We start from the raw sequence: 17,984 nt of genomic DNA, 5'->3' as shown, positions 1-17,984 counted from the left end.
GCACCACTAATGCAGGGACCTGACTCTTTTATATAGTATTCCAAAAAGAGGCTTACTGTGTTTTCATGTCTCTTCAGTCCTTCTTCTTCTTTTAGGTCAGCAGTATCTGATTTCCTGGTGCCCGGGGCACCCCTAAATAATATATTTAGGGACATTAGGTGAGTGTTGGGCAGTAGCCAATGCATCTGATTTCCTGGTGCATGGGGCTCCCCTGAATAATTGATTTAGGGGTGTTCGGAGAGTGTAGGGCAGTAGCCAATGGGCTATTTACCCCTGGGGTTATAACCCTGACGCAGAGATCCTTAAGTTTAAAATCACAAAGATGGCAGAATTCCGATTTTTGTTTTCACTTCATTTAGATCACTTTAGGGGTGGTACTAGCCTGAATGCAGGGTCTGTAGGCATGGCACACATGGCTGTATGTCATGTTGTGTATTCACTTTTGTCTGCATCAAGACACGCAACCTGCAGTGGCAGTCGGAATGTGTTTGGTTAGGGGCCCTTAGAGTGGCACAATACATGCTACAGCCCTTAAGGACCATCTTTTACACCCATGCCCTAGGTACCTGGGGTTCTATAGACTAGGGACTTACAGGCGTGACAAAGGTCTGGCCAATTGGGGGAACAATTGTACAGTTTTGGGTCAGAGATCTGGCACTGGGGACCTGGTTAACAGGAAACCAGTGCACTCCCAGTAAAAATGTTATCGAATACCAGGCAAAAAGTTAGGGACACTAAGTCAAAAAGGGGAACCTTCCTACAAAAGGGCAATGTCAGACAGGCATGCCTTGTATTAGTACAGTTTTAAACTTCTACAGACAGGTTGAAGGCAGGATAGACAGTGGTGACAGGCAGACAGCTTTTTTGTAGACATTTGGGAGGACTATTTAATGGATTTTGTCTGTTTATATGAAGTTTATGTAGTCTTTCTATCAATTTTTTTTTCAGCTCTATTCCTCTAGAATTGCTGATCATTGCACTTCTGATCCAGTGTTTTGAGCTTGCATTTCTGGGCCCAAATGGTACTGAGGATTTACCTCCTTCACTTCATTTACCACCACTTACTTACTAACTTGGTCCTCCAATGGACCTTTTCTGTCATACTGAGGGGAAAGAGATTTAGCAAATCTTGTCTGATCAATAACGATTAACAGTGCAACCAAATTTGCAACATAATGAGGTGCAGGACTTGGTGACCTGAGCCTCATTAGTAATCAAATTCAGGTATATCACTCTTAGGACCCAACAATATGAATATAGTATTACAACAGAGAGGCCAAGCCCCCGAAAGAAATGTCTTTATTTTATTTTAAAAGTTTTATATAGCTCTGGCTATACCCAGAGGTATCAGAGCGCTTTAAACGATCATGATAGAATAAGGCCACAAATAGTAAAAAAGCATAATAACAAAGTAAAAAACGACCATATTACAAAATCAAGTAGGAATGAAGCAAGAGACAAAGCAGTATAATACTGGTAATATAGGTAAGTTGGATTACAGTAAGAAGACAGGGACAGATATGATATAGTGAGATGAGATCAGGAGTCAGGCACAAGATTGGGATCCCCAGTAATAGTTAAGGGGGTGGGTTTTGAGGCCTTATTTTAAGCAGGCGTACGGGGGTTACAGTGAAGGTATATTGGGAGGGAGTTACAGATAGTAGGGGCATTTCCAGAGAAGGAGCGAGATTGTGTTGCTTTTTTTTTGTGCAGAGGAGGGATTAGGAGGAGGGCGTTGGAGCTTCTCAGAGGACGAGTGGTACCAGCGGTAAGGAGTTTCTTGGATAGGTACTGCGGAGAGTTTTGGTGGAGAGCTTTCTGGGTAATGCAGGCCATTTTGTAAGTTGATCTCCCTTCAATTGGGAGCTAATTAAGCGATTTGAGAGCTGGGTAGATATGGTTGAAGCATTTGGAGTCTGTGATGAGCCTGGCTGCAACTATGAGCACAGCTTTAATAGGGGCAAGGTGAACCTTGGGGATTCCGTTGAGGATGGCGTTGCCATAGTCAGTACGTGATGGAGAGAACCAGTGATTGAACTGCAAGTTTAAAATCATCTATGGGTAAGAATGGTTTGATTTTCTTGAGGTGACGGAGAGCGAAGATGGCTCCTTTAGCAAATTTTTTGATGTGAACGTTTAGGGTGAGGGTGTTGTCGATAGTAATGGCAAGCGATTTGACGGAGTTAGACAGTGTGAGTGGGCAGTTGAGTGCATTAAGGTCTGAGATCCATGATTGAATGGGGAGACAGTTCTTTTTAGGGGCAAAGAGGATGATTTCAGTTTTATTTGGGTTTAGTTTGAGATGATTTGAATGGAACCAGGATTGGATCTTGTGAAGGGAGTTGTTAAGCTGTAAGTTGTCAGCGTGAGTTTTAACCCCTTCCACGCTCATGACGAGCTGGGCTCGTCATGGCGTAGCCTCCTCGCACGCTGATGCCGAGCCCAGCTCGCCATGAAACATGGGATTTTGAAAATCTGAGCACAGGAGGAGAATTCTCTGAGCGCGGATGCGGTTAATCTTGTAATATATTTGGGTGTCATCAGTGTATAGGTGGTAGTTGATGCCAGCTTGTTTAAGAATGAGAGTGAGAGGTTCCATAAAGAGGTTAAAGTGGGAAGGAGAGAGGATAGAACCTTGGGGGACTCCAAGGGACATGAGAGAGGGTTTAGAGAGACAATTTTGAATTTTTATCTGCTGAGTTCGGTTTTGAAGCTTTGAGGTGAACCATTTGAGGGCAGTGTCGTTAAGACCGAAACGGGTCATAAGAACATTGAGTAAGGCTGAATGGTTGGCTGTGTCAAATGCTGTGGAGAGATCCAGGAGGATAAGAAGGGAGGACTCTCCATTATCAAGTGATTGATGGATGTCGTCAATGACATTGAGCATTGCCGTTTCGGTGCTACAGCCTCTCCTTAAGCCAGACTGAAGGGGGTCGAGTAGGTTAAAGTTTTCAATGTGTTTGTCAGATTGCAGTAGGACACATTTTTCAAGTACTTTTGAGAGAAGGGGGAGGTTCAAGATAGGGCGGAGATTGTTAAGGTCATTTGGGTCCACGTTTGGATTTTTAATTATGGGCGATATTTGACCCAGTTGAAGGGAGGTACAGACACAGTCTGAGGAGAGAGAGGTGTTGATAATTTTTGTCCAGAATGGGGTGATGATGTGCATAAGGGAGGGGACAATGTTGGAGGGTACAGGATCATTTGTGTGGGAGGACGGTTTAAGATTGCCAATTATTTTTAGGACTTCTAGCTCTGTGACAGGGAGGAAGTTGAGCAAGGAAGCATTGTTCTTTAGTAGTGAGTCAGGGGAGTTGGTAGCCGGAGCAGTGGTAAGAGGGAGGTCAGTGGAGTGATTGAGGGGGTGTAGAGAAGAGGGATGGTGAGAGGGGTCGTAAGGGAGTGGGTTGGAGGGTGGTTTTGTGGGAGGGAAGGATTGATCAATTTTGGCAATTTTTCGGAGAAAAATGGACAATTTCTTCCCATCTGGCCGAGGAGGCTGTCATATTAGGAGGAGCTGGGGAAGTTTGATTATGTAGTATATTGAAGAGTTCCCTGGGTCTGTTTTTGGCACAATCTAGTTGAGTGCGGAAGAAGGATCCCTTTTGCTTGAAGATGTGCTTTTTGTACGTGGATCTAGCACGTCTAAGTTGAGCCAGATGGGTGGGAGAGGGTTGGTGTCTTCAGGTTCTTTCAGTTAGTCTGAGTGCCCGTCTTTCATTATTTAACTCAGTAATAAACCAAGAGTTAGAGGGGATGTTTCTTTGTGTTTTGAGTTTAGGTGGGGCCAGTTCGTCTAGAATACCAGTGACAGTATTGTTGAAGAGTTCAGTGAGGTCATTTGCATTTTGTGAGTTGGGAATGAGAAGGGGTTGAGCTTGGAGTTTAGATTGGAGAGCATCTGGAGGGATACATTTTAGGTTCCTAGTTAATTTCTTAGGTCTGTTAACTTTAGAGGCAGGGAGGCTTGCCAAGGTATCTTTGGTGAACAGTATAAGGTGGTGGTCAGACCAGTCAGTGTGGATGATATTGGGCACGGATGTCAGATCGTCATTAGACAGAATGGCGTCAAGTATGGAACCTTTGGAGTGTGTTGGGGATGAGCAAAGTTGTTTGAGTTCGCTTATCTCAAGGAGAGTAGTGAGGAGGGAGATAGTGGGGTCATTGGTATTGTTCCAATGGAGGTTGAAATCCCCAAGAAAGATATTTTTTGATTTGGATAAAGCAGATTTCATCAGGAGCTCAGATAGGTCCTCAATAAAGGGCTGTGGTGCATCTGGGGGGCGATAAAAGCTACGTAGGCAAATTGGGAGGGAGTTTAGGGTTGATAGCTCCGCTTCTAGGTATTCGCAGGAGGAGAACTGGAAATTACTTTTGAAGATGATGGCAAGACCACACCCCACTCTGATTGAGCTGTCTTTTCTAAGAATAGAGTATCCAGGAGGGAAGAGTAGGTCAAGTATGCTCGTTGAGTGGTTATACAGCCAGGTTTCTGTGGGTAATGCAATATCAATGGATTCACTCAAGAACGTTTCCGAGATTTCCGTGGCGTGTAAGACAGCATATCGGAAGTTGACGAGCATGCACTTCAGAGGTGTGTGGTTGCATAAGGGGGGAGTGCATCAGTGGATCAACGTGAGTTGGGGTGGTAGTCTGGGGGACGAGGGGGAGGAAGGGGCTCTATTTGTACCTGTTATAACCAGAATGTGGGGGGTTTGTGGTTGGTACATTAGGGAGATAGGAGTTGCATAGGTCGACAATGTCAGACGGGGAGAGATGGTTAGAGGTGCGGCGAGGTCTGTGTGCATCGCGGTGGAGAGGGATTGATCTCCAAATGTTGTGTGTGGTGTGAGGGATTTTTGAGGGAGGGTGGGAAGGGGTTTTATGGTGGGGGAGGGTTTTGGCGCGGAGGCGGAAGAAATCTTTCCTGAGTCAGGTCAGTTCAGTGGTTACGTTAACAAGGTCACGTTCAATGTTTTGTAGGCTTTGGGCTATTAAGGAGAGGTGAGATGTCGAGGAGGCGCGGTCTGAGTTATTTGTGGAAGGCAGATTTGTGTGTGAGGGGGGAGATGGGGTAGTGGACGTGTAGTGGAAGGTGAAGTGGCAGGTAGTTTTGAGAGGTTCGGTGGTCATGTTAGATCAATCAGGTTTGGAGTTGTGTGGGTTCTGAGGTATGTGGTTCAGGGGAGGTATGGAGGGGGCGTAGGAGAAAAAAGGAATATGGCCTGGGAAAAGGGGGTGGTCTTGAATATTTGCAGAAGGTAGCGAGTTCAGTGGGTGGTGAGATTGGGTGGTAGGTGAGGAGCGAGGGGAGGCAGAGTTGTTAAGTGTCAGTGGAAGGGTTATGATGTTTGGGGCGAAGAGTTTTAGGTGAAGCGGGTGATTGAGGGGAGAGGGCAGCGGAGTACGTGAGTGGTTGGGCCAGGGGGAGGGCGTTTGGCGGGTCGAGGGGAGGTGGGGTCGTGGGAGGAGAGTGGTGAATGGGTGATTGGGAGTGGGTAGGTGAGGAGTAATGGGATACGGAGCTTTTAAGTGTCAGTGGAGTGGTTGGGTTGTTTGGGGGGCATAGAGTTTCTGGTGAAGGAGGTGATGGAGGGGAGGGTGCAGAAGAGTATGCAAGAGGTTGGGCCAGGGGGAGGGCGTTTGGTGGGTCGAGGGTAGGTGGGGTCGTGGGAGCGGAGAGGTAGGTGGGTGATTGGGGACACTCTTTTCTCAAGGAGGAGTTCAAAATGAGGGAGTTCAAGGGGGTAGGTCGAGAGAGAGAGATAAGAGAGAAAGAGATAGGAGGGGGATTGGGAATTGGAATGTCATTTTCAGTAGAGAGGTCCCAGGCGGGAGATAGTGAGGTCCATTGTTGGATGGCTGTGTTACTTGGGTAGTAAAGAGCGGAGGAGGAGCAAGGGGGAGGGAGGTCTTAGGGGTGCTATTTATATGGGGAGGTGGAGTATTAGGTGCCGAGAGCTCGAGGAGGAGGGACATATTGCAGAAGTGGAGTTCGAAGATGGCAAGATGGGATGGCATGGCTTGTATGATGATGTTACCTGTTTTGTAGATGGAGATATTAACATTACCAAGAAAAGCTGGGGAGGGAGTGGTGGATAGTTTGGATCCATGTGGAATTCTGGTTATTTTAGAGATTGGGAGGTGTTGAAGGAAGATGCTCTTCCATTTGGAGGGACGTTTGGAGTAAAAAATTTAGTTGGTGATAATGGGGGAGGTGAGGCTGATGTAGTTGTCGAAAATGAGTGTTTCTGGTTTACGGATAAGGAGTTTATGTTTGAAGTTTTTTCTAGCATGTTTGGAGAGACTGGAGGGGTAGAGAATGATTTAGGAGTTAGGGCCATGTTTGGCGAGAGTAGGGTTAAGGGGTTGAAGGACAGTGGAGTGAGGAGGCATGTTGGGGGGACGAGGGAGGAGGACAGAGTGAAGACATGGCAGTTAAATAGACGAGGGTAGAAGGGGGAGGGGGTTTGGAAATCCAAAAAAGTGGGGGGGGGTCGCTAGGAGAGCAAAGGTAGAGCGGGATCAGGAAGTAGGGTAAGTAAGCGAGGGATTGGAAACCAAAAACTGTGGGGAGAGAGGGTACTAAGAGAGAGAAAAAATGGAGGCAGGAACGGTAGGCCGTGTAAGCAGCGGAGGAGTTAAAGAAATCAGGCGTAAATTAGAGAGCTAAAACTGGAAACCTCGCTAAGACGGAGCCAATAACATAGTTCAAGAAGCACAATAATAAGCTGATACTAATAGTAGTGAAATATAGGGTGCAGAGTTAAATAATAGAATGGCAGGATAACATTGGAAGTAAAATTAAATAGGTTACATATAGCAGGGTAAACAGTGGAGGTGTTAAAGAAATCAGGCGTGAGTTAAAGAGCTGAAAACTGGTAACATTGCTAAAAAAGGAGCCAATAACATAGTTCAGAAAACACAGTAAATATGCTGATAATAATAATGGTGAAATATTAGGGGGTAGAATTAAGCAATAGTAATAGCAGGCTAACATCGGTAGTAAAATAAAATAAAATAGGTAACATAAACACGAATAAAAACATAACCACGATATATAAGATGATTAAAAATAGGGTCAGGAATAAGAATGTGGGATAAACAAAGGGGAAATAAAAGTCAGGAGCAGATTAGGTAATAAAAACAGGTTAGCATCGCTAGCATGTGAGACACCAATAATTATTAGTTAGTTTGTGCAGCTGTCCTCTGGAGGGATAGATGAAAGTGCTTCTGCAAGGAGCGGAACTCTTTTACATGTCAATATAGCAGTGGAGGCCAATTGGGTGCAGACCCAGCACTCAGAGTTTGGGCTGCGGTTCAGGATAGGGAATCTGGTATCAATTAGTGGGTTACAGCTCCAGATTAGCATACTCTCTTTTTGTGGTGCATTGAGTGGGGATAAACGGAGATAGGAGGGGATTCACAAAGCGGTAGGGTCCCAGAATATTTAGAGACTTGCCAATACGGGCTGTAAGATACCAATAGCCTGTGAGGGTCACCATAGAAAAAGAAGAGACCCCTGTGAGCGTGAGACCTGCTGCCGCTATGAGGCCAAGTGTGGTGTCACGCGCAGACCAAAAATAAAAATGAAATAAAAATCATCCATAGTCAAATCAAAAATATTCAAAAGTCTGATGGGGGGGAGAGAGACAAAGGCGAGGAGCACCAACACCAATCACGGTGTCCGGGGCAAAGGCAGCATGGCTCAGATTCGAGGGCTGTAGTGTTTACCCTGGGTAGGAATTGCACGTTAAAGCTCCCAAACAGAGTAGGATGAAGGTGCAGTGTGTTTACCCCTGCTAAAGCGTTGTGAGCGAGGGCAGTATATTTCCGATCTGCTAAGTTCAGAGGATCGTTTGGTGGGGTACAGTGCACTGAACCCCAAGCAGGCAGAGATAAAGGCTGAAACTCCTTACCCCTGTGATGGCGTTCTATGGTGGGGTAGCACGGTTCAAATGTGAGAGGTGCTGCACTGCTAGAAGGATTAGGGAGCTCAGCCCTGGATGTGCAAGGGACGCCTATCCCATCTACGACGTCAGGGGTGAGGGCCGCACGGCACAGATACGTGGGCTGCAGTGGATCCCCTGGAGAGGAGCTGCATAAATGACCTCACGAGCAGAGAGAGACGAAGGTGCGGTGTGTCTATTCCAGTCATCGGCGTCAGCTTGGAGGAAGGCTCGTCAGGATGAATCAAGGAATGACGAGTGGCAGGGACGATCACTAGAGCAGATCAGATGATCGGCGAGGAGGGAGGCTGGCGACCGACCGTCCCCTCGGGCGAGGATGCAGTGAGGTCTCCGCTGTGCAGAAGCAAGCAGTGAGGCATTGGAGGCAAAGGCACACCCGAACTCAGCAAAAATCATCTATCCAGGTACGTGCTTGCAAAGTTAAGAGGTCCGGTTTCGTGATCCAGGCAGATGGCTGGGTTATCAGGGGATATTAACCGAAAAGGTAATCCCAAACTGGGAGCTCAAACAGAGAGCTCCTGCTTGGCGGCCATCTGGGCTGGACTGCACTCTTTATAAATTGGCTCCATTAAATAATTTAGGGAGATCAAAATAAAGAGAAAACCACATAAGTACCTAATGCTATGAATACAGTTTAAATTAGTCCTTTCTAGGTATTATCAATCTACATTTTTCATGCACAGATTAAGGCACATACATGCTCAAAGTTCAGAAATAAGGTAACTTTATAGAAAACAATAGGTTTGAGGCAAAAGAGTATGCGTAATATTAGCAATAGCCTTTCAGAAGCTCATTCAAGCATCCTTAAATGGTCAAGAAATAACTGCCGGCCTAAACCACACTTGAGGAATCAATGAGATATGCAAAAAGACTCTAACAGTCCATTCAACGGGCAATGGGAGTTTGGGGAAATGGGTCAGGTCGAAGTCCAAGGAAAATTCTGCATAGGACATACAGAAAGGGGCTCAGTAAGGAAGCCCAGCACTTGTTCTACAAGAAAGTCCAAAGTTGTCTACTTCCCCCATCTAGGGAAACTGGTAAGTCATAATCAATAGAGTCCATAGGCAACTCCCCTTTGGTTGCATTATCAATAGAAGTCCATTGTATTGTTTTCAATATTTGTGTGGATTCACATTGTGCGCATTCTGCAACAGTCTAGTAAAATTCCACTCTGGACATGGAACATCGTCTTGGTCACACACTCAGGCTTCAGTACATTAGTCCATTGTCCAGCCACAGGTTTCTCATGCGTTCATCATTGGATTCCTTTCCCAGAGATGTATTCATTGCTGTACAATAAATGTATCCCCTCTAAAGTTGCAAATCATGAGAATATTTGCAAAGAGAGCAATTGAACAGAAATATATAGAAGCGCAGTAGTTTCTCACCGGGCACACATTCAGGCCTTTTGAGTGAAACTGCTAATTTAAGACATTAAATTATTAATGCACATTTCATATTTGTGTGCACATTTAAATCTATACCTATCTAGGGTTTTTAAAGTACTTTGAGTTCATACTGCATAGGGGATGCAATAAGAATTGAAACTTCACAACAGCAAGTAAACTACATATGTGTATCAATAATGCCTACATTGAGTACCCATTATCGTTCACACTATTCTAATATCTTACACACATAAGAATTGTTTAACCCGATCGATGCTGATGACGGAACCGCTCCGTCATCAGCTGCAGTTGGGCTGTGCTGATGATGGAGCGGTTCTGTCATGGCCCTGCCGCTGCGCCTGCGCGGCGCGTTCTATTGAGCGGGCGGGGCCATGACGGAACCGCTCCGTCACAAGCACAGCCCAACCGCGGCTGGTGACGGAGCGGTTCTGTCACCAGCATGCGGCCGCCGCGCGGCCGCCGCGCCCACTTAGTGCTGCGGCGGAATAGCCGCCGCAGCAATGTGGTTAAAGCTAAGAATTACATTTCTAGCAGTTACACAGGCAATGTTGCACACATTTTAAAATATGGAGGAACACTTCAGCAATAATACAAAGTGAATGATTTAAGGGAACACTACACATTGCAAATGTTTTCATTTTTCATTGTAGCAAGCATTATAATTGCAAATCCTTTTAGTTATAATGAAACTATTTTCTAATGTTTTACTACGTTATTTTATTATTCACATCTAAGTTAAACTAAGTTAAACTTTAAATGTTTCTTTTGCAGTAGCAAAATTATGCTCCACTCTTTTATCTTCATAAGGCCACATAAATGTGTGTTTTTCTGGCCTCATATATTTGCATAATATAATTATAATCAGTATACATAGTGCACTTGTATAGAACGTGCCATAAATGGAGTGTTCTAAATGAGTATATGCATTAACTATTTTTCTTTTAGAACAGCTGGACCGTCGACAAAATTCATCTATAGGCTAAGATTGTACTGGGGTTGGCTAAAATGCATTTGATGCAGTGTATTCTTCTTAGGTTAGGAAAGAATGAATCATTATAGTGTTGGTGCTGTGCCTATAACTTGGTCAGTTGTTGTTCTTATACATAAAAGTGTATTCATGTGTGGAAGTGGGATACAGATATATATGTTTTACTGTATTTACAGGTTTGTATGTGTGTCACACAATTACATCGTTTTGAAAGTAACTTAATATGTTAGCTTGACTGTGGACCTTAAACTCACAGTTGGGACATTTAACATTGAATGTGAAAGTAGTTTGCGATAGAGTTCTCCCTTTTGCAGACGCAGAGCAAAGCATTCTTAGTTGGTGAAAGACCATTGTATTTTAAGATAGTGAGGCGAGGAAGAACTGGCAATGTCAATTACATTTAATGAGAAGAACTCTTGAGTGCTAGCAGTTGGTGATATCTGATGAAGGGAGTAATTTAAGGATGCCTCAGAAGCGAAGACTGGAAAATGGGAGTATTATACTAGGCGCTGAAACTCTTCATGGGAAATGGAAATTATGAGATTGAATATTATGAGGTCATGTGTCTCAAACTTTCTGTATGTTTCTTATTAGTGAATTTACCTTGTAGTCTGAGAGATGTTATTTAGACTTCAAGAGGTACAGATCTCTCCTGACGTCTGATTGTGTGAGTTTATGCTAAACATGAACTTTTGCTTACAGAACATCTACAGAATTTCTGATGCTGACACCTTTCCCTGCTTCTGGGTTAATAGGGTTTTCTCAAATCCTAGTTTAGTGTAGAGATAGCTAGAAACTGCAATTATTTCTCATGTACGGGAAGAAGGATCGAAACCATTCGTCCACTCATCAGACTTTTTTCTTAATCTATTGCATTGCAATTACGTAAATCTTGATATGTTCTTTACTGTTAGGTACCAATATTGTATGTCAATTTAGTCTTCCTTTGATAATTCTGTGTATATGTAGATATTGCATCTAATTTATATTAACTTGGCTTCGAGTTTATAATAAATCCTTTTCAATCTTAAAATACGGACTCTGACTCTGAATGTGTGGTCACATTTGATCATACAGTGTATGGCTATAAACTTGTCACTAACCCCTTCTCTTCTAAGGCTAGAACAAAAATCAATTGACTTAAAGAAAATTGAAATGATGGCCCAGAGCCTCAGAACTTTCCTTAATAGAGAAACATTCTATGCGAGCTCTATACATTTTATAGCAAAACTCTCTGCAAAAGCAGTATTAGATATAAGATGAGCAAGACTCAGTATGAAAAGTAAGGCTCATGTGCAAGTGTACATTCATTTGTGTCAGAAATCAATCGCATTTAGATGTTGTGATTTACAAAGGTTAGGCAGTTTTGTGCAGCACCACCTCCATAAAGAAGGCAATGCTCCTACAGGTTGAGACAAAGATGTCTTAGATTTATCTCTGTTGGCCCATGATAAGGGCACCCTTATTACTAATCTAGAACATATATAAAAAGATTTAGCCTCATTCCCAACCCATCCCCCTTCAGTGTTTAATACATAGATGCATATAAATTGCTAACTGTCTAATTTTGATTTATCTGAAGATCAATATTTACTTGTTAAACTCATGGTACATGCTTGAAAGTGCTTCTATTTCTGATTGTCACACTTTCTTCTTTCAGCAGATTATTTTACATTAGAAAACAATGACGTTTTAACAGAAGTCATATTACGGAAACGGATTTTCAAGTCGAAAATTGAAATGGTTAAAATTGAAGATTATGGTACAGTTTAATAACAGCTATTTTATTAACAAAACAGCATTTTCTGAATCTGTGCATGTTCTTTCTGAAAAAAACACGCCTGTAAAGTGTTTCTTTTCTTTAAAGATCTTCCAATGCAGCTGTCACTACCAAGGGATTTTACAGATCGCAACCAATATCCTCTGCTGCTTATTGTGTAAGTTGAGTGTTTCATTATTTCATAATATCTTTATGAGCTACACTGTGATCTCATTCCATATCCTTACTGTTAATTCGGGTAAAAGCTGAGCATTTGAACACTCATTGGTTGCTTTAGAGTTGACAAAAATGTTTCATCACTATGTTTACTTCCATTATGTGATCAAAGGTAAGTAGATATGTAGTAAAGAATATTCTGGGGTGGCTTGATGATTTTTTTACCACTGCCCTATCTTATACACACAAACAACAATTTTTCTCAGTTCTTGTCATGTGCAGTCAAACCCTGCCATTTATGTGCAGTCTCTAAAGAAAGGAGTTGCTTTGATAGAATATAAAATATATGTGTATTTGTTCTTTTGGACCATACTTTAAAAAAAGTTTTAAGTGGAAATAACGGCCAGATGTTCAAAGTGTCAAGGATAGTCAAATGTTATGGTAGAACAGGACCTAAGTGCCCTTTGATGGTGACTGTGATTGAGCGCCAGACAAATAGACTAACAAGGTTCATCCTAGTCAAAGATTTTACATTCTGACTTTAACACTTTAAGTCCTAATTAGCCACTGGAGTACACTTCTAAAGCCCCACAGGACCTCTAGAGCGGCATTTATAGACTCACAGGGTGGCAGGAAGAAATAACGGCAGAGTCCAGTACAGGTCCAATTGCCACTCTCAACTGGTCAGTTGTAGGGAAAGGCTTCTTGTAGCTTAGTGTGTCTCTGTAGTTTTGACAGGAGGTCAGCTTTATGAACCTTGGGAATCCACTTCTTTGTCCGGGACTGAAGAGTGAGAGCTGGTCCCTTCTGTTGGCTCTTCTCTGTCCAGAAAAAAGAATTAACTTCTTTTTTAGAATTACTTGCAGTTTAAAAGAGCTGGTCTTTAACAGGGTCTCCTAACACCATCCTGTAAGCCCTCCAGCAGAGCTTTCAATCTATGTTTACCTGCCATCTATTGACTTCTATGGTGTGAAAAGGCCTCCTTATCTTCATCAAATAATTTAGAGCATTCCAACCGAAGCTTCATACCAGCTAATGGTAATATCCTTTGTGAACCTCTGATTTTACTCTGGCATGTTTTGGAAATCAGAGAATCTAAAAGGGATTTTTCATGGAAAACAGCAATGCTACTATCTACTGTTCATCTCTTCTTTTCCAACAGACCCTGCTTGCCAAATATGGCACTGCTTCCATAACATGGAATCAGTACATTGCTTTGCATACACCAAACTACCCTTGATGCAACTGTTTATGCAACCATCTCATCTATTGGCCCTTTGCGTAATCACCACTCCTTTTTTTGGAGTCATCTGTGCCCAAGACACTTTTCAGATATATATGGACCCATTGCATTAAATCATCTGGTTTTCTCTGTTTGTGATATGTGCTTCTCTTGAATTGAGCCATTGGTGGCTCTGTCACTATTTGTGATCAATTCAGCCCTCACAGTGGTGTCTGAGACTCTTTCACATTGACCTGCCTGTTAGATTATGTGAAATGTGCTCCCATTACATTGAGTGTTTACCTTGTCACATTGAAGCATCTATGTTCCTGCTGTACTGGGTGATAAATTAATCTGTCTCATATTCCAGATCCTACCCACATACATTTCTGTTTTGCATCTCTGGAAAATGAACCCAGTGGTCCTCACAATTGTGCTACCATAAATGATATTGTATCCTACAACCATCATCCATGTATGTGTACATGATTTCACCGAAACAAGTATATATGGAATACTGGCAATGGGTAAAAATGAACTACAATTCAGTTTCACCAATTACAGTGTCCTATTAGGCTACCCACTGAGGTACAACTGCAACCCATGCTGACATTCACCATAGCAGATCTACTAACTCCATGTACCTATGACTCACTGTTTCTCACCAACAGATTGTTCTTTTCCGACTCAATGAACGTATGCAATAATAACAGATGTGAACAATGGACCAATACCTGAACCATAATGATGCTGAGATAGGAGTTGAGACATGTCGATAAGCTACAGCTGAATGAATTGTAACTCAGCTAAAATAATGACTTAAACTCAGAATATTAGGGTATAGCAGGAAGTACCATATAAATATCACAGTGACCTTGGTAAAAGCATTGTTTTATAAATTCAACCATTTCAATCGCGTGAAACAATCATGACATCCATTGGCTACTTTTTAGAAGTGCCCATAATAACAGCCCAAATGTGCAAACTGAGTGAGTGCCCAATAGATGTGGCAATTGGTTCTTCCTAAAATACAGAGTATCATGACTAGGGTAGCAAAAGGGTTGTGAAGGTTTACACTTTCTTTGAGCAACATCGTTTTAAAAGCTGGATAGTCCAAGGGTAAGTAAGCACAAGTCTTGCAGTCTTGATATAGAATGAGAAAAATAATTGCCTTTAAGAAGATCTAATAGTGCCAGTGACTACTGATATAGAAAAAGAAAGACAAGGGAGTTTGTCAGTCTGTGAACTAATATTAGAGGTAGATGATTCCTTACTATCATACAAAGAATACATTGAGGAAAAGTGGGTAAACAAATGAGCTTCCGGTATAACCAGAGCTAAACTTGACATGGGGTGGGTGATTTAAGATTCTCCAGGATGCCACTGCATTATTGGTGTCACTAGCATATAACAACTGATCCCAGATGTCTTCTATAAGGGATTCCTTTATCTCCTTAAGCACCCTCTTGTAATAGCATCTTAAACACTGTACCACCTCCATGTTTCTAGGACGAGATTTAAGTGCTAACTTTAAGGCTCCCAAGGCTTGGACACATTCCTGATTAAACTACTGGGGATCATTGGCTATAGGTAACACTGAGCTTGGCAAAGTGAGAGTGAACTAAACCCCAGCGCAAAGAGCAGAAAAAGCTGTGAGAATTTTAAGGCATGAGTCAGGGTTAAGACGGCACACAAACTCAGTACAAAATTGATTGAAAAGAGACCCACAAAAAGTTGTCAAAGACAATTTTATCCCACCTGATCTCCCTCCCTTCTTCCTAGACAGTCATGGATTCTGTATGGGAATTAAAGGGGGGAGCTGGTTCTGGTGTGATAGAGCTAGCAAGAGCGTAACCATCTCATTTGACACGATAATCCACCAGGGTAGGGAGAATAGAGATATAGAAATTAGAATATGGTCCAGAATGGATTCCGCCCCTCTCCCAACATAAGTGGAGGCTACCTGTGCACCAGGAATGACCAATGGCCTTATTTACGAGGGCCATATCTCTGCTTTTTTGGCCTTTAAAGCCAGATATTTCCAAGCTGGCCCACCCATTTTAGCAGACGCTGTTTTCGCCAATAACTAACGTCTGCTAAAATCATCACTAACCCATACCACATGGTCGTTTCAACAAGCAAATTGCTGTTTTGCAGGGAACATCGCTGGAAAACCAGAGATGTTCCATGCAAAACGGCGATTACCCCGCTATTGCCGTAATTTATATTGCGAATAATTTCAGTGATAGACGGCTATAAACATAAAAGCGCTAAGCGCACTTTGCAATATTTATCACTGTCTGTTGTAAGTATGCCCCCAAGTTCTGTGAATGGATTAAACTTTTTAACTGCTCACCTTGAGAGTAATGTACAAATTAGAGAAGTGAAGACATATCTTCAACTAAGGGGTCATGCAATATGAAATAGGGTCCAGGGAAATGGTAAGTGTTAAAATCACCCAGGGCCACTATTGAGGTTTTTGTGGCTTAGTTCACTTCCCAAGAATTTGGAAAGTTCTTAAATGTATCTCTGATGGCGTCTACCCTAGAAATTTCGTCAGAGTAAGAAGGGGTGATGTAAGCGTTATAGACATTGCTATTAGCATCAGGGAATTATTGTAAAGGGTTATATGACTGCTCCTGCACGGGACAGTTTGTCTCCATTGCAATTGCCACACAATTTAGAGCTTGAGAGATTAGAGTACACAACGCAGCCTTGGCACGCCCAGATAGGGAGGGTAACGCAGGCTAGAAAAAATGAACATAATTAGATAGAAAGGGTGTAGATTTTAGGGACCAAGGGGCATATTATCAAGCAGGGTGTTAAGAATTATTGCAGTTTTAATGGCAGAAAACTGCAGCTAAAGCGGCGATAATGGGCTTGATAATATGGCCTTCTGAATTCCAATAGAAACCCATGTTTTGGTGTGAACATGGGTTTCTATTGGAATTCTCCAGGGCATAATATCAAGCCTGTTATCTCCGCACTGCCGCTAAAACAGCGATAATTTTAACGCCCTGCTTGATAAGATGCCCCCAAGTTTCCGGAAAGGCTAGAGCGTGGAAAGTTTTAACAAGGTCCAACCAGTTGGTGTCCTTGATCTTGTGCTCCAGCCAAGTAAAAAAAGCAAAAGGGTCCCCAGCAGGACCACATGAAAACATAAGGGTGCCATCGGGGATCACAGCAAAATGTTTTATATACAGTAGTAGTAAACCAATAAAAACTCAGATGAATCTAAATGAGGGAGGGAAACTAAGAGGTCGGTGGATGGAGCATTTACCTTTTTTTTCAGGTGCCCAATTCTCCCTAGCCTCTGAAAAATCCACATGATCAAGTTAATATTCAAGCATCATGCATAACTTGAACTTCGGCATAACACAAACCTGTTATTCAGCATTTCATGCGACTAAATTAAGCCAAAAATGTGAACTAGGTTTTTGTGCATTTTGAATTTTAACGACTTATACTGTCTATGTCTGCCAAATACATATGCATGTTGTTTCAATTTATTAATAGGAATGTTTTGAATGATAAACTATTCAAGAAAATGTTAACTTTGTTTTCTCAAGGGGTTTAAATATATGCTAAAATTTTCATAAATTATAAAAACTCACCCCAGGTTCTTATATTTCAGTTAGAATTGAACACGTCAATGAATGTGATTGTTCAAATAGGCTTTCTCAAGCTGTAAATTAAAACTACATAAACATGTGATTTACATGCACTAAGAAAGAAACATGTAGCTGCATATTGTATTTGCACCAACCCATTTAACTTTACACCAAATATATCGTAAGGTATCCCATTGAAAATTGCCATGAAAATGATGAGTTGATTTGGCAAAAATGTACACTTATTTATGCAGCTTGGTAGTGTTGCTCATTGGAGAATTAACAACAACACAACAAGGACAATATCATTGGAGTATATTTACTAAAGTATGTTCTGCCAGTCCAGGCTACACTTTCTGTGTTACAGTTATGAAATCTGTGAAGAATTGCCCCTGATTCCTAACGTATTCCTACTGCAAATGTATCTCTGCTCAAACAATTCAGGAATGAGTTGTTAGCTATGTTTACTTGAGATCATTAGAGAGGTTAAATTCTGCTTTATAATCTTCCTGTGATGCCTGAATTCACAAACCCCCAAAAATACATTGTTTAAAAGATAGTTTTGTTCACTACATCTGTGCTTGGCCACCCCCGCTATGCAGCACCAAAGCTATGGAAGCCACTAATAGCAGGTTTCACACAGAGCCCTTGATCCAGGGAAGTAATATAATAGGTTTTAATTGTTATCCCTTACTTCTGCTACTTTCTCATTTATCCCTCTAACCATACTGGGCCCACTACAGTCAGATGGATCGCAGCATCACCCATACCACAGAGGCAAAAGGTTCTCTGAAGGATCTTTCTCTGTCAAAAGAAGGGTTGGGAATTAGTGTGTCCAAACCACATTA

At 42.3% G+C, this 17,984-nt stretch overlaps 1 protein-coding gene across 2 annotated transcripts in view; it reads left to right on the top strand.

Annotated features, from left to right (window-relative positions):
• Positions 1-17,984, top strand: part of DPP10 (dipeptidyl peptidase like 10) — a 1,575,897-nt gene that overhangs the window by 1,377,988 nt on the left and 179,925 nt on the right. The window contains exons 18-19 of one of the 2 annotated variants that reach the window (XM_086957361.1): positions 12,031-12,129; positions 12,235-12,304. In XM_086957361.1, the coding sequence (XP_086813487.1) occupies positions 12,031-12,129; positions 12,235-12,304 (169 nt within the window). Of the gene's footprint in view, positions 1-12,027; positions 12,130-12,234; positions 12,305-17,984 lie in introns of both variants that reach the window. The other variant, XM_086957360.1, reaches the window with a different exon arrangement.

The sequence above is a fragment of the Lissotriton vulgaris genome, chromosome 2_1 (assembly GCF_964263255.1).
Source record: "Lissotriton vulgaris chromosome 2_1, aLisVul1.2, whole genome shotgun sequence".
In the NCBI taxonomy this organism is placed as follows: Eukaryota; Metazoa; Chordata; class Amphibia; order Caudata; family Salamandridae; genus Lissotriton; species Lissotriton vulgaris.
This window is presented reverse-complemented; position numbering and strand designations above follow the sequence as displayed.